At 41.6% G+C, this 15034-nt stretch overlaps 1 protein-coding gene and 1 long non-coding RNA gene across 2 annotated transcripts; one reads left to right on the top strand and one right to left on the bottom strand.

Moving 5' to 3' along the window:
- Window positions 1-3875: 3875 nt before the first annotated feature.
- On the bottom strand, window positions 3876-5329 carry LOC129680666 (uncharacterized). The gene is made up of 2 exons (XR_008720719.1): window positions 5035-5329; window positions 3876-4611 (listed from the first exon to the last, which is right to left on the bottom strand). It is a non-coding gene; the product is annotated as an uncharacterized LOC129680666 (long non-coding RNA).
- Window positions 5330-5564: 235 nt separating this feature from the next.
- Window positions 5565-14291, top strand: Pde12 (phosphodiesterase 12). The gene is made up of 3 exons (XM_055612388.1): window positions 5565-6951; window positions 8341-8419; window positions 8950-14291. The coding sequence occupies exons 1-3, from the start codon at window positions 5644-5646 to the stop codon at window positions 9390-9392; spliced, it is 1830 nt and encodes a 609-aa protein (XP_055468363.1). The 5' UTR covers window positions 5565-5643; the 3' UTR covers window positions 9393-14291.
- Window positions 14292-15034: the final 743 nt, after the last annotated feature.

The following is a 15034-nucleotide window of genomic DNA, read 5'->3' as shown; positions in this document are numbered from 1 at the left end:
GTGTGTTGGTTTATTAATTTTTCTTTAAATCCTCATTCTGTTCAACTCTGCCAATGGGCTCCAGCAGTTTGGCGCCCAAACAGGGACTTGAGATACAGGGAAGCAGTGAAAGACACCGAAGGTATTGGTGAGCCTCGATCATAAAGTTAAAAAGAGAACAATGAGTAAAATTCAAGAGTAAAAATGGGACAATACAGTAGCCTCATTTTTTTTTTTTTGGTATGATATTTAATTAGAGATAGTCTGTGTCTGTGGCATGGAACTGAAAAACTTTCAGGCCTAGAAAGAGGTTAGAAAGATGGGAGGCTTCGAGACAAAATGAGATTAGACCATCAGCTCCTCCAAAAGAGCTACATGTGCCTCCTAATGATAATAATTTGCCAGAAGACTTTGAGGATGACTTAGATCCTGATGAGGTTGCAGAGTTGGAGGAAGAAACAGCTCAGTATTATTCTGAGAGATACCCTCTGATTCAGGCTGTGAGTGTTAAAAAACTTAATCCTTGGCAAAAAGAAATTAAGAAGTTGTTGGGATGAGGCTTGGAGGAAATAAACAGAAAAATTGGAGAATTAACTACTATGGAAAATGAGGCTCAATCCCCCCCTCCAACTCCCTCATTGATTGCAGGCTTGGACCCTCCTCCTGGAATGGCTTACAGTTGCAATAGCTCAAAGATAAGGGGACTTTTCCTTTGTCCACTGTATGGGCAACTGTATCCCCTTTACAAGCTTCTTTACAAGCGAGGCAGAATAGAGAAGAAATAACTGAGTATTACGGTTTTTCAGTTCTAGAGCAGCCTCACGGACAGGGTAATATGGTGAGACTCTATGCACATACACCTTTTAAACAATTAAAAGAATTGAAAGCTGCATGCTCTTAATATGGTCCTAAAGCACCTTTTGCTCAAGCTGTGTTGGAGTCTTTGTCTAATGAGGTCCTCTGCCCAGGGACCTGGAAGCAATTAGCAAGAGAATGTTTAGCAGGAGAAGATCATTTGTCAATGGAAGTTATAATTTGCTGAGCCATGTCAAACTACAGCTAAAATTAAAAAAAAAAAAAAGACAGCAAGCTTCTTGGTTTTTCCAGTAAGAGAGCTAATGGTTAATTCTGTTATGAAACTTCTATGGTCATAAAAAATTGGATTCAACAAATAGCAAGGTGTTTTGTCTGCCTGTCTTGAATGTATTAAGTGTACCATGTTCAATATGTCCTGGTTATAGATCATAAGTCATTGGGTATGTTTAAAATCTGTAACATAAAATTAACTTACTTAAAACCTAGGGTTAGAACCATTCCAAACAACGAATGGACGTTACTCATATCCCAGAATTTTAAAAATGAAAATATGCTCACATAACAATTGATACTTTTTCAGGATTCATCATGGCAACTCCCTTAGCAGGAAAAGCCACCAAATATGTTACAAGTCATTGCTTAAAATGTTTTGCTACAATTGGTATTACTTCCATTATAAAGACTGATAATGGTACTACATATATTAGTCAAGCTTTTCAGCATTTTTGTGTGCAAATGAATATAAGTCATAAAACAGGTATTCCTTATAATCCCAAGGTCAAGAAATTGTGGACCATGCCCATGGATCACTTAAGAACCAACTGCAAAAAATAAAAAAAAGGGGGAGTCATATCTTCAAATCTTAATCATGCTCTCTTTAAATTTTTTGAATGAGGATATACAAGGCCATTCTACAGCTGATAGATTGTGGTACCCTAATATCAAAGATAATTATGCCCAAGTAAAATGGAAAGATCCAATCACTGGAATATGGCAGGGTCCTGACCCTGTATTAATATGGGAAAGAGGGCATGTTTGTGTTTTTACACAGGACACAGAAGGAGCCAGATGGATCCCAGAAAGACTGATGCAATTTGCAGATGTTCCCCAGTAGGAGGATGTTCCTGCTGCAGATCATGGCGAATTCTGTTCTGGTGGTGAACAGACAACTGTATTGGGCTTCTGCTCCTGGCAGAAGATGCTATGCAGAGAAACCTCTTATACAATGTGACTGGAATTGATTGGTCTGATAATCAGGACAATTCTCAACAAAATCGGGAAGAATGGGAAAGAGGACTGGCTATAGGACTTTGGTCTGATTCTGGTTTTCAGCAGATCTGTATTTGGAAGCTTGCCACAGAAATTCTTGAGAGGCCCTGTAACTGCCTATGTAAATTCTCCTTATGCTTTGTTTGGAAATGTTAGCTTTTTAATACAAGATTCAAGCTTTAATGTTTCTTGCCATCAACGTAAACTAACAAACTGTATTTCTAAGCTTCCAAATAGACAATAGGTTCTGATTGTTCGACAGCCTTTTATTATGGTTCCTGTGAATATTTCTCAGGCTTGGTACTTGGACAAGGGGTCATCTTTTAAGTCACTTTTATGGAATGTTATTGGACTTGGCTTATTACTCTTATTAGGAGCATGTCTCCTACCAATGACAATTAAAACCTTCATCAAGGCCTTTTAGAATGCTAAAGCTGATCTGCATAAGATTAAACCCCAAAGTCTACCTTAGCGGAGGTTGGTAGTCAAAGACTCTGAATACTCTTCAGAGAGAGTAAGATCTCTCTGAAGAATATTCAACCTAAGTCAGGGTGTGAATGACAGAATTCATGCATCAATGATGGGTAAGAATATATCTTTCAAGAGAGACAGCCTAAGATAGGCACAATCTTCTGCTCCCTAGCTCTTAAGCTATGGTCAATTTCTAAAATATAAAAAAGCGATACCTGGGGGGAGCCGCTGGTCTGCCAGACAAGTTTTCACAACGGCCTTCACTAGAGTCAGTGACAAGCTGCCAAGTCTATCTCCTTTTGTTTGAGACAGCAGGTGGGATGTCTTGTCAAGTTCCCATCTTTTGTTTGAGGATCACACAGACAGGTCATTGAGGTAAAGAAGTTTTGACTTCCCTGTGAATTCATTCATTGTATTGAAGTGATTTTGCTCTGACTTAAAAAGGGATTACTAGAATAAACAGGCGACTAGTTTCTACTAGAGCCCTCTTGGAAAGATCCCATGTGTTGTGTGTTGGTTTATTAATTTTTCTTTCAATCCTCACTCCCAACTCAAGAACTATTCAACTCTGCTGGCGGGCTCTGGCAATTTTTATTAAACGCAAATGGAAATTATTTTTAATGTAATGGCCTACCCTATTTTTAGTACTGGAGATTGAATTTAGTGTATTGTGCCTGTTAGGCAAGCATTCTAACACAAGTCTGAGTTTTGAATTATGTGGGGAAATAACCTAATATCAAGTACTACTCAAAACTTCCCAGTGCTATCACCCAAAACTACAGTATCATTTTTGACCTTAAGTATAGATAGTATATAAGCAATCTGTGTGGTTTACTGTCAATATCATTTACCAGAATTAAAGTAATCAAAAGAAGCTAGTTTTCACGTGTGAATATTAAGAGATTCATAAATGATACATAGGTAGATATAATTCTGATTGGTACATTCATGTTTCTTTTGTACTGCTTCATTTATTTATTTGGAGATAGCACTATATAATTCTGATTGGTAAAAGCATGTTTCTTTTGTATTGCTTTATTTTTATTCAGTCATTTATTTATTTATATGATATAGCACTATATAGTTCAGGCTGGTTCAGAACACAAGATCCTTCTGAACGGTGGAATTACAGGTGTGTGCCACCATATCTAGCTTAGTTTTGAAGGCTTCCTTTTCTTTTAACTTAAAACTTAAAGAAAAAAATGTGTTTATGTGGGCACAAGTATTGTGTGTGTGGGTGAACATACATATGTATGACGTGTAGATGTCAGGTGTCAGTTTCCAGTGTCTTTACTAAGACATAATCTCCTTAGGTTTGTTTTCTTTTCTTCTTCTTCTTCTTCTTTTTTTTTTTTTTTTTTTTTTTGAAATTGTCCTGTCATTGACCTGGAGCTTGTAATTTGGCTAGGCTGGTTGGCTAGGAGCCCCAAGACTCCACCTGCCTTTGCCTTCCCAGAGTTGGGATTACAAGGACATACCACTCTGCCTAGCAATTTCATCTGGGCTCTGGAATCAAACTTAAATCACCATTCTTATATGGCAAACACCATACCAGCTATGCTCTCTTACCAGCAGCATAGACTTTCTTTCTCTAAGGACTTTCTCTAAGTCCTCATACTTGCTAGCGAAGCACTCTAGCACTGAACTACACCCTTGCTTTGTGTTTCTGGTCATGGAGTAAGAACAGGTGAATAAAATTATTCCTATTCACCTCATCCCCCATATGTATTATCAAAATCACATTACTGTTTAATCTGTCAATGTCAGGTTTCAGTTATATAATTATAAACGTGGCTATACGTTAATTTCATAAAACTATAGCTTCAACATTGGCATTTACTCATTACTTTCAAGCTTGTGAATTTAAAACAAGCTTTCTACGAGATTTGAGAACACTTCTTGAAAAATAAAAGATCATGAAAACAAAAGAAGGTCTGGGCTGGCGAATGGCTGTAATGGTGATGGTGCTGCCGTTGGGCTTGACAGTCTGAGTTCAGAACCGTCCATGAGTCTTTCTTACATGCTACTGTCCCCTGAGAGGCTCACTGTTCCGGTCGGATGGGAAGTCATCTTGGTCTACAAATAAACAAAGATGATTCATTGGCTAAGAATTTTGAGGGATTTAGCTCAGCGGTAGAGCCCTCGTCTATCTAGCCCTGGGTTCGGTCCTCAGCTCTGAAAAAAAAAATTTTTTTTTTGAAAGAAATAAAAATAGAAACAAAAACTCTAAGCTAGATTTAAACCTCAAATAAAGTAATAACGTAACACAGGAAAAAAGTTCTTTAGAAAGGCTCTTTAATTCAAGTTTTACCTGAGTTCTGATTTTATTTGCTCTATCTTGCAAGGCCTTCCAAGCTTACTAAACACTTACTAAACACTAACAGCTTTCGGCAACTTGTCGGAACTTTCTGTCAATTTAAAATGCTATATGGCTTTGACCACAGTCTTTCTGGGTTCTACATTTCCTTTAAAAAAAAAAAAAATGGATACGAGACCTACCTCAAAAACCAACAAAACCGTGAGGCTTCGGTAAATCATGGGCCCTGTGTTTTGTAGCCTCCGCGTTTGCTGGAGGGTTGGAACCCGGCGGGCGGCTCGCAGTGCCTCAACTCCCAGAGGCTTGGCGCCTGCCACACCTAGTTTCCTTCAAGCCGCCGGGTCTCTAAGGCAGGGAGCTGAGCGCTGCCGCACGCCGGGTCCTCTAGCCGCGCCCCGCCTCCCCGCCCACACAGGGCCCGAGCCCGGCCACCACTTCCGGTTCCGTGAGCCCGCACTTTCGACAAAACCCCGGGGTCTGCCCGCTCCCCCTGGCACGTCTACACTTCCTTCTCCCCTTGCCCGTAACGCACGCTGAATGCAAACACCAAGGCGCTTGGCTGGGACCGTGAGACGGGAGCCTGCGGGAAGAACGAGCAGGCGCGCGGACCTGGCGAAAGTGCGAGCGGGGAGCACCGCACGCTCCGTGCTCGCCCGCCGCACTTCCGCGCCGCCGACCGGAAGTCCGCGGTCTGAATGAGTCCGGCAGCCGGCGGCCGCCGCTCCTCCCTGCGGGCTTGACCGCGGGCGACCGGTAGCCCTGGACCTCGGGTCTTGTCGGCCGGCAGGTTCATGTGGAGGCTCCCAGGCCGCGCCGCGCTCCGTGGGGTCCGGTCGGTGCTGGAGCAGCCCAGCCGGGCCGAGGCAGCGGCCGGCGAGGCGGCGCGCGCCATGGAGCGCGCGGTGGTGCGCTGCGTGCCCTCGGAGCCCAAGCTCAGCCTGACGTTCGCGCTGGCCGACGGCAGCCACAAAAACATGCAGCGCGACCAGAGCGAGCCCCTGGGCCGGGCCCTCAGACGGATCGCTACCCACGCCCTCAAGGGCCACGCTAAGGCCGCGGCCGCCAAGAAGAGCAGGAAGAACCGAGCCCACTCGAGCGGGGGCGCGGCCTGCGCGGCGGCGGCGGGGCCCGACCCGGCCGCGGCCTGCGAGCCCGTGGTGAAGCTGTACTACCGGGAGGAGGCCGTGGCTGAGGACGTGCTCAACGCGGACGCCTGGCAGGACGGCGCCGTGCTGCACATCGGCGACGTCAAGTACAAGGTGGAGCGCAACCCGCCGGCCTTCACGGACCTGCAGCTGCCGCGCTACATCATGGCCGGCTTCCCGGTGTGCCCTAAACTCAGCCTGGAGTTCGGGGATCCCGCCAGCTCCGTGTTCCGCTGGTACAGGGAAGTCAAGCCGGGGGCGGAAGCACCTGCGGACGGCGGCCTCGCGTCGTCGTCGCACTCCTCGCCGTCTCCCACCTGGGCCGAGACGGGTGTGGACGAGCGTGTGTACACCCCGAGCAACGCTGACATCGGGCTGCGGCTCAAGTTCTACTGCACGCCGGGCAACGGGCAGCGCTTCGGGCCGAGCCGCGAGCTGGAGAGCGTGTGCCCCGTGGAGGCCGGGCCCGGCACCTGCACTTTTGACCATCGGCATCTGTACACCAAGAAGGTGACAGACGACTCTTTCGTCCGTACCGTCTCCTACAACATCCTGGCAGACACGTACGCCCAGACTGAGTTCTCCCGGACAGTCCTGTACCCGTACTGCGCCCCCTACGCCCTGGAGCTTGACTACCGCCAGAACCTTATTCAGAAGGAGCTCACGGGCTACAACGCCGACCTCATCTGTTTGCAGGAGGTGGACCGCGCAGTGTTCGCGGACAGCTTGGTCCCGGCTCTGGAGGCCTTCGGGCTGGAGGGCGTGTTTCGAATCAAGCAGCACGAAGGCCTGGCCACTTTCTACCGGAAGTCGAAGTTCAGCCTCCTTAGCCAACACGACATTTCTTTTCAAGAAGTCCTGGAGTCGGATCCACTGCACAAAGAACTATTAGAGAAACTGTCTTTGAATCCACTAGCGCAGGAGAAGGTACTCCAGAGATCGTCTGTCCTTCAGGTCAAGTGGCTCTGCCTGTTTTCATCATACTCACCTATGTTTAGGGGCCTTTGGAGTGGAGGGATGGTATTAGGACTCGCCATTGAAACTATCTAAAGTGTATTTCTTTATAGTATGTTTGCTCTAATATCTTTTTTTTTTTTTTGTAGACCAGGGTGGCCTCGAACTTAGACAGATCCGCCTGCCTCTTCCTACCGAGTGCTGGGATTAAAGGAATACACCACCACTAGTACCTTATATATTTACCGATCCCTCTTGCATCTTGTATACTGTAGCTTGTTCTTTAATTCAGCACATATTAAGCACTTCTCGTGTGCCTATCTCGCTACAGGTTGCCTTGAACAAGGTCTGTAGACATTGTTAGTGTTTACGATCTGGGTACATACACACAAAATTCAGTAATGATAGTAACTTGTCAAGCTGGTTTTAGAGCAGTTTAAAGTGTAAATGTTTTGTGTTTTAAGACCTGTTTCATAACTGTTGTAACCTAGTATGTAAAAATACATTTCTTTTTTTAATCTGCTTTTACAGATACTCATGTTTCATAAATGAGAACATATTCAGATTCTCATACGCTGCTGGTTCATAAAGTGTGAAGTCAAGATTCTTGGCTAGTAGACAATGCTAGCGTTATAGCTCGGGCTATGAACTGCTACTTAGCTTAACGTTGTCTTTGGTGGTTTTTTGCTTGTTATTTGGGTTTTGTTGATATTTTCAGACAGGGTCTCACTGTGTAGCTTGTGGGTGTCTTGGAACTGGATATGCAGGCCAGTCGCACCTTGAACTCACTAAGATTTATCTGCCTTTGGCTCCATTTAATGTGAGTGCCGCCACACACTCTTTTTAGAGGACATTTTCTTTTTTTTTAAGTAATGGGTTGAGCACCATTGTGTTCTGTGCACGTCTTCTTAGGTTCATTTAGTTGAATACTCAGAGCCATGAGGTAGATAGGTACTTACCATTTAAACACTGAAAAATACCTTGCTCCGAGGCACAATGCTGTAAGTGCTAGACTGTTCAAACGAATCTGCCTGACTCCAGGACATGTGCTTTTCCACTTGAAGGCATTATCCAGTCTGAATTTTGTCAACTAAAATGTTAGATTTACTTAGTGTTGACATGCCTGAAAACCTGCAGTGTCAGGTTTAAAAATTACTATCTTAGTTTTCAAGGGACTGTGGAATAAAATAGCTAAGCCTACAGTCTTAAGTACAAAACATTTTGGAGAGTGGCGTGTTGTGGCACCTGCCTTTAATCCCAGCACTTTGGTTTATATAGTTCCAGGACAGCCAGGACCAAACAGTGAGACACTGTCTCAGACAACCAAAACCAAAAAGTTTTCAGGAGATGGGCAGATACCAACTGACGTCTTGGTGTTTCCTATTATAGATTTCAGTTCTTCAATCTACAAAGGACTCTTCTAAAAAGTTATGTGTTGCTAATACTCATCTCTACTGGCACCCAAAAGGTAGGTTTTGTTTAGTTTTACAAGTGACATAAATGTTGTGACTATTAAAGCTGTTTCTTACACACGTACATATCTTGCTTTTAGGTTTTTTGTTTGTTTTGATTTGTTTCTGATAGAGTTTTGAAATACATATTGGCCTGGAACTTGAAATCCTCCTGCCACAGCTTCCTCAGAGCTAAGATTACAGGGGTGTACCACCACCCCAACCGTATTAAACACTTATCCTGAATGTCACTCAGATACTATAGGTGATTATTTCAAGATGCTAAGTTGTTTCATAAGTCTTGGGCCCAACAAGATGGCTCCGCTGGTAAAGGCACTTGCCACCAAGCCTGACAACCTGAGTTCAATCCAGGGACCTATGATGGAGAGAGCAAACTCTGACCTGCACATATTCCACCTGTGACACACACATGCCAGATGTAAATGTGGGTGTGAGTGTGTCTGTAACGCATCAGGCGCCCTGGTTTGTAAGTGCCCTGTGCAGGGTGTTAAGAAGCGCCTACAGTAATCTTGTTTGTTGTCTGTAGGTGGGCACGTTCGTCTCATTCAAATGGCAGTGGCCTTGGCCCACATCAGGCGTGTTTCATGTGACCTGTATCCTGGCATACCAGTTATATTCTGTGGAGACTTCAATAGTACGCCATCAACAGGAATGTTTCATTTTGTCGTCAATGGCAACATTACGGAGGACCATGAAGACTGGGCTTCCGGTGGGGAAGAGGAGAAGTGCAGCATGTCTCTCACACACCTCTTCAAACTGAAAAGTGCTTGTGGTGAACCTGCGTATACAAATTATGTCGGTGGTTTCCACGGGTGTCTAGATTACATTTTCATTGACTCAAATGCCTTAGAGGTTGAACAGGTGATCCCCTTGCCCAGTCATGAAGAAGTTACCACCCACCAGGCCTTACCTAGTGTTTCTCATCCTTCCGATCACATAGCACTTGTATGTGATTTAAAGTGGAAGTAGATTTTGCTCCATTGTAGGAAAAGGAGGCTAATTACTTTTCAGAAAATTTATTATGAAACAGAGCTTATAGAAAACCTTCAGTGAAGAAACCTAGACACTAACTGTATGGTCATTCCTTCCCTACTAGTCATGTTCCCGATGGCTTTGTACAGGACGAGTGCATAATGTCTTCATCCTGTACCTATCCTCTGTTTGTAATTTCCTGCATTTGAGGGAAACATTTATGACTGGCAAAAGGGAAATTGAATTACTGTGTACATTTTATAAGTTTTTGTAAGCTGGTAATTAAGATTTTTAAGTACTGTTTAACTAATCTCATAATTTTTCTTTTGTAACACATTTTACATTGAATTATGTTCGTGTAATTGGGAGAGGAGGTCATGCAGGTAAAAGGTGAGAGAGACCTTCGAGACACATGGAACACATTAGTCTATCACTACCTCAATTTGGTTAGAATTTATTGTAATTTTGGAGCTTTTACAAAAGATGAAAATATGCCATTACCAGTTTTTATAGATTCTTTGTCTGTCAGTTGGCAAGGTATTTCCCTCTAGCATTTTATCTCTCAGTGTGCACAGACGCATGGAATCTGTTCTCCTTTGCACCGCAGCCTGCTCTAATAGGAGGCGAGCACAGTAGCGTGCTCGAGGGGAGCAGTAACGTGACTTGACCCCTTGTCTTCGTTCTCTCTCGTGAAGCACACTTGTAAGCACACACAGGGTGCTTGACCATGGTATGAAGGAACACAGCACAGTCATTTTATAAGAGACTTCTGTTAGGGGCTTCGGGACGATGCATACGAACCATTGAGCATTTCTGTGCTGGAGCTCTTTTCAAAATTGCCAGTTGTTGTCAATAGGAAGAACGGAAGCAGGGTGGTGCTTTATAACCTTGTCCTAGTTCCTGGGAGTCTGAGGCAGGACTGCTCTGAGTTCAAGGCCAGCTTAGGATACATCAATAGGAAAAAAGGGGGACAGTGGGCTTTTGCCAATATCTGAAATAAACTTTTTATAGATGTAAGCATTATAGTTTAAGTAACAAAACAGTGCCACATAATTTATATATAAAAGAAAATTTTAAAATGAAACAAACATTTTAAGATGAGAATTACAAGTTGTATTGATCAGTATCTAGTTTAACTTTTCCTAAATTTGTTGTCACCATACCCTCATGTAATGCTTTAGCTATTGCTTTTTAATGGTCAGGACTAACTGTAGCATAGCTTTCTGCAGTCAGTTTCTAGCTTGGATAGTAAAGACCTCTCACCTCAAGAAGAGGTCTAACTTTCTAGTCTTAAAAGCCCTTATTTACAAATTTTGAATCTCTAAACCCAGTGCCATATGAACTTTTCCTTTTGAAAATCTGTTTTCTCCCATATTCTTGTAGTGTAATATGTGTTTTCATATTCTATCAGACACCCTGAAGCTAATAAGTGTGAGAATATAAGCATTTCATCTGTACTTCACGTTGGACTTTTATTCAAATTATTTTCAGGAAGTTAATCATTAAGGTGGAAGTTTCTTGGGTGTTTTGTTTTTGTTTTGTTTTGTTTTTTTAAAGCTGATGAAAAATTGATGTTACCAAATTGTGCCTTCCTAAATATGGTACTGGGTTATTTTGTTTGTTTTTTCTCCAGCAGATGAAATTCAGGGCCACTGAATTATACTCCTAGCCATATACATGCCATTTTTTGAGAGCATTTTAGTGGCAGTTTTTATAGTCAGAACTAGTTCTGGGGGTTGAACCCAAAATCCCGAGTATGTGCAGTACTGCCAAGCTACATCAACGCTACAACCATTTTCTTTTCAAAACTTGGTTTTGTTGTGCTTACAGATAAGCATGTTGGCAAACTTACATGAACTCTTAAGGAATTAACAGTATTTTACTCAGCAAAAAGTCAACATTTTAAAAGATTAATGAGATTATTCATACCCACAAAAAATATATTGAGATCCTATATTAACTCCATGGTGGGGTGAACTGAGATTTACCAAACGTCCCCCATCCTAAATCCATAAATCTGTCATTTATGGATTAAATGCCATCATCAGATTATATAGAGATATTTCAGGACAGTCAGACAATGAAGTGTAAAGTTCTGACTTCAGCATGCAGATGTTAAGATGACAGGAGTGCAAAGATAAGGAGCACTGTAAAAACTAAATACATATCAAAGGTTATTTGTACTTACAGTGTCGATCAAAAGTGTTTCAAGCTGTCTTTATGATTGAATTTTTCTATTTTGAAATTTTGAGTACATTAGGAGAAGTCTACTTTGTGGTAAACCACATTTATGTCACAAATTCTTGCTGAAGGAAAAGTGAATATTTTAGAGCATGCTGTTCTGTTAAAATCAACTCGTACAACAGTTGTCCTGGTAGCACTAACAATTTGTAATTCATTAGCAAGAGGATTATTTTGGCTACAGTATCTGTTTTTTAAAATTCTAAATACTAAATCAGTGTTGAAATTTCCAAAACTTCAGTGGGTGATAACCTTGAGTACTTATTTTTTGTCATCAAAATGTGCTGATTTCATACTGGAGACAGAGCTCTGAGGAACATAAGTGGGAAAAAGGCTAAAGGACACTTGTGGGAAGAGCACCCTGGCAACAAATTGACGTTTTTAGATTATATTCTGTAACTGTGAGATAGAGGTAAAGGTTCTCTATACACCAACATAAGGTAAATCTAAGATCTCTGTAATGTAACAGAAAATAAAAGTCTGTAGCACTCACCATAAAACTCAGTAGGGAAATCTTCTCTGAAATATGGCCAACACTAACTTTCTGAACACCATTCAAAAATTTGTTTGAAAATCTTTTGTTCAGCATACTTGAAAGAAATACAATATTAATTTCATTTGTAGAGAGGAAACAATTTTAAGAGCTTTCGCTGATAAAATAAATTCTGTGGTCCTATTTTCTAAGAAATATATGCCATTTCTAATAGAGTGGTTATGTATTAATCTGGGTGAGTTTTTAGCACTTCATAACAGTACTACATTCTGATTATAACACCAAAGCACTGAGGTAAAACTTATGTAAGATTAATCATTTAAATGTATGCAACCTAGTTGTATTTAATACATTCACTATTGTGCAACTAATTCTAAGTCATTTTCATCAATTCAAAAGGGAAGCCTAAATCTATTAATTAGTCCTCATTCCCACCTCTGCCATTATAGATATGTCATCTGCCATTTTTGATATATCTGGCTTTCTTCACTTGGTATGTTTTTGGGAATTCATCTGCGTTACAGTATATACCGATACTTTTTTTTTTTTTTACAGGTAACTATTTTCTGTTGCATGGATAATACATCTTGCTTATCTGAACATTTAGATTGTTTCTTTTTGGAATTGTGACTAATCCTATGGATATTTGCTCAACCTTTTGTTTGAATATCATTTTTTGGTAGTACTGGGGAATCAAACCCTGGACTAGTGTATATTAGGCAAATATTCTACCACTGAGCTATACACCCAGCACGGACCATCTGTTTTCAGTTTTTCAGAGTGTATCCTTCAGAGTAAGTTGCTGGGTCATGATTCTCTTTAGCTTTCTACAGCACTGCCATACTTTCCCACCATGGCTATGTCATCTTAACACGCCTTCTCTGTTATATACAGGGCTACTTTTCCATCCATCCTCACCAACTTCTTTCCATTTTTAAAAAACCGTCCTAGTTAATATGAAGTGGTCTCTAATTTACACATTTTAAACTTTAAAGTTGCAGTCACAAATATGCTTGAACAGTTTACCAACCTCTCTCCAAAGTCCACCTCAACAACTGCTGCTTGTTTTTACAGTTTGTGCCAAGTGGAAGAGGTTTACTGCTTCCTTTAAAGGAGACTGAGTATCAGAAGTTCAAAAACATCACAGCCTCAAGGTTGTAAACAAAAAATTATGGTAAAAGCCTAAGAGGTGCACAAGAAAAGGCCAGGTCTTTACACTTCATTAATTACAGAGAACTGCACTTTTAAATGGGTCTACTTTGAGTCCCATTTTAGGTACAGATTAGCAGATGGCAAGAATGTTTAAATACTAATTACTGAGAAAATGAGATGGACGAAATTGAGTATAAAATTATGATGTATAATCATTAAATTTCAGACTATTGTATTTTTTTTAAATCTCTCAATTCAAGGTCACTTTAAACTGTAAGCCAGTAAACGAAGCTGGCTTTTACCCTGTTGAATAAGGGGTGGGGAACTGACCACCTTTAGTAGAGTCATCCACATGCTACAGCTTAACTTCTATAGAAACGAATTTCAAACTTGAAGCTCATCAGTTGAGCTCTCTATAGAGCCATTAATAAATGACATTTAAAGCATAAGCCAGAGCCTGGAGAGACCACTATTTCAAAGGACCTGGGGTTCATTTCCTATCACCCACATGGTGGCTCACCTAAAACTTCAGAGTTGTGTACTTTTTTTTTTTTGTAAGATTTTTTTATTATTTACATAGTATTCTGTCTGCATGCATGCCTGCAAGCCAGAAGAGGGCGCCAGATCTCATAAGATGGCTGGGAAGTGAAGTGGGAGTGAGTGCTCTTAACCTCTGAGCCATCTCTTCCACTGGGAGTTGTGCTCTTCGAAAGAATGGAATTACGTTACCCTTCGTCAGACTACCAAGTCTGACACCTAAAGGAAACCCTGCACTTACGGGTACTCACTCCGTTTGCCCTGGCAGCCCTTTACCTACGTCATAACTGCAAAAACTGTACCGTTTGTGACTTGCTTCTTTCACTTAGGCTGTTGAGGTATTTCCATGTAGCATCAGTACTGGGTCTATGAATTTTCCCTTGTTAGGTTGGTTATACCCTTTATCTACTTGTAAACTGATGGACATTCGTGCTGCTTCCACAAAGAATGTTGCTATAAACATTTGTGTCTAAGTTTTGTGTGGGTGTTTTCATTTCTTTTGGGCATCGCTTTTCCACAGGAGCAGAACTGTTGAGTCATGTGGAAGCAAGACTTACCTTCTGGGAAATTGCTAAAATGTTACTGAAAGCAGGTACACATCCTTACCAACAATACAGGAGGGCTCCAATTTCGGCACATCCTCAACACGAGTTTTCTGATTACAGGTCGTCTAGCATGAAGTGGCACTGGCTTTGCCTTTTAATTTAAGGAACACATGCTCCATAAGACTAATGGATTCCTAAAACAGTATCAGACCCTATATCATTTTTGGGTGTGCACATACTTATGATAAAAGTTTAACTGATATACTAATCTATTAACAATAGATAGAAAATTATAACTTTTTAAAACCTAATTCTTTTAAGTTTTTTTAGAACAAGGTTGAACAGAAGGACTGAAATTGTGGAAAGCAGAAGTGTAGACTGTTGGTGTAATGTTCTTGTGGAATGTATACAATTTACCCTTGTTCATTCACATGATGATTTTCTACCCCACTCTCTGGTTTCAATCTGGACATTGCATTGTGATGCTTATTCTAAGCATCACCTGTCTTAAGTTTGTGTAAACATGCCACCATTTGTTCTCTGTCTTGTCATTAAAACAGCAATGGAGAGGCTAGGGTGGGACATCCTGGTCCAAAGTGGGAGGACGGAGGAGACAGGGGAGGAGAGGAGGAGAATCCTGAGGAGAGGTCTTGGAACCACGTGGAGAGATG

The sequence above is a fragment of the Psammomys obesus genome, unplaced genomic scaffold (genome assembly GCF_907164565.1).
Source record: "Psammomys obesus unplaced genomic scaffold, mPsaObe1.curated_primary_1811, whole genome shotgun sequence".
Classification (NCBI taxonomy): Eukaryota; Metazoa; Chordata; class Mammalia; order Rodentia; family Muridae; genus Psammomys; species Psammomys obesus.
Note: the sequence above shows the minus strand (reverse complement) of the source record. Positions and strands in the feature narration are given on the sequence as shown.

Coding starts and splice junctions, on each gene's coding strand:
- Pde12 (XM_055612388.1), top strand. CDS start 5,644: ATGTGGAGGCTCCCAGGCCGCGCCGCGCTCCGTGGGGTCCGGTCGGTG. Junction 6,952..8,340: donor AGAGATCGTCTGTCCTTCAG/GTCAAGTGGCTC, acceptor TTCCTATTATAG/ATTTCAGTTCTTCAATCTAC. Junction 8,420..8,949: donor TCTCTACTGGCACCCAAAAG/GTAGGTTTTGTT, acceptor TGTTGTCTGTAG/GTGGGCACGTTCGTCTCATT.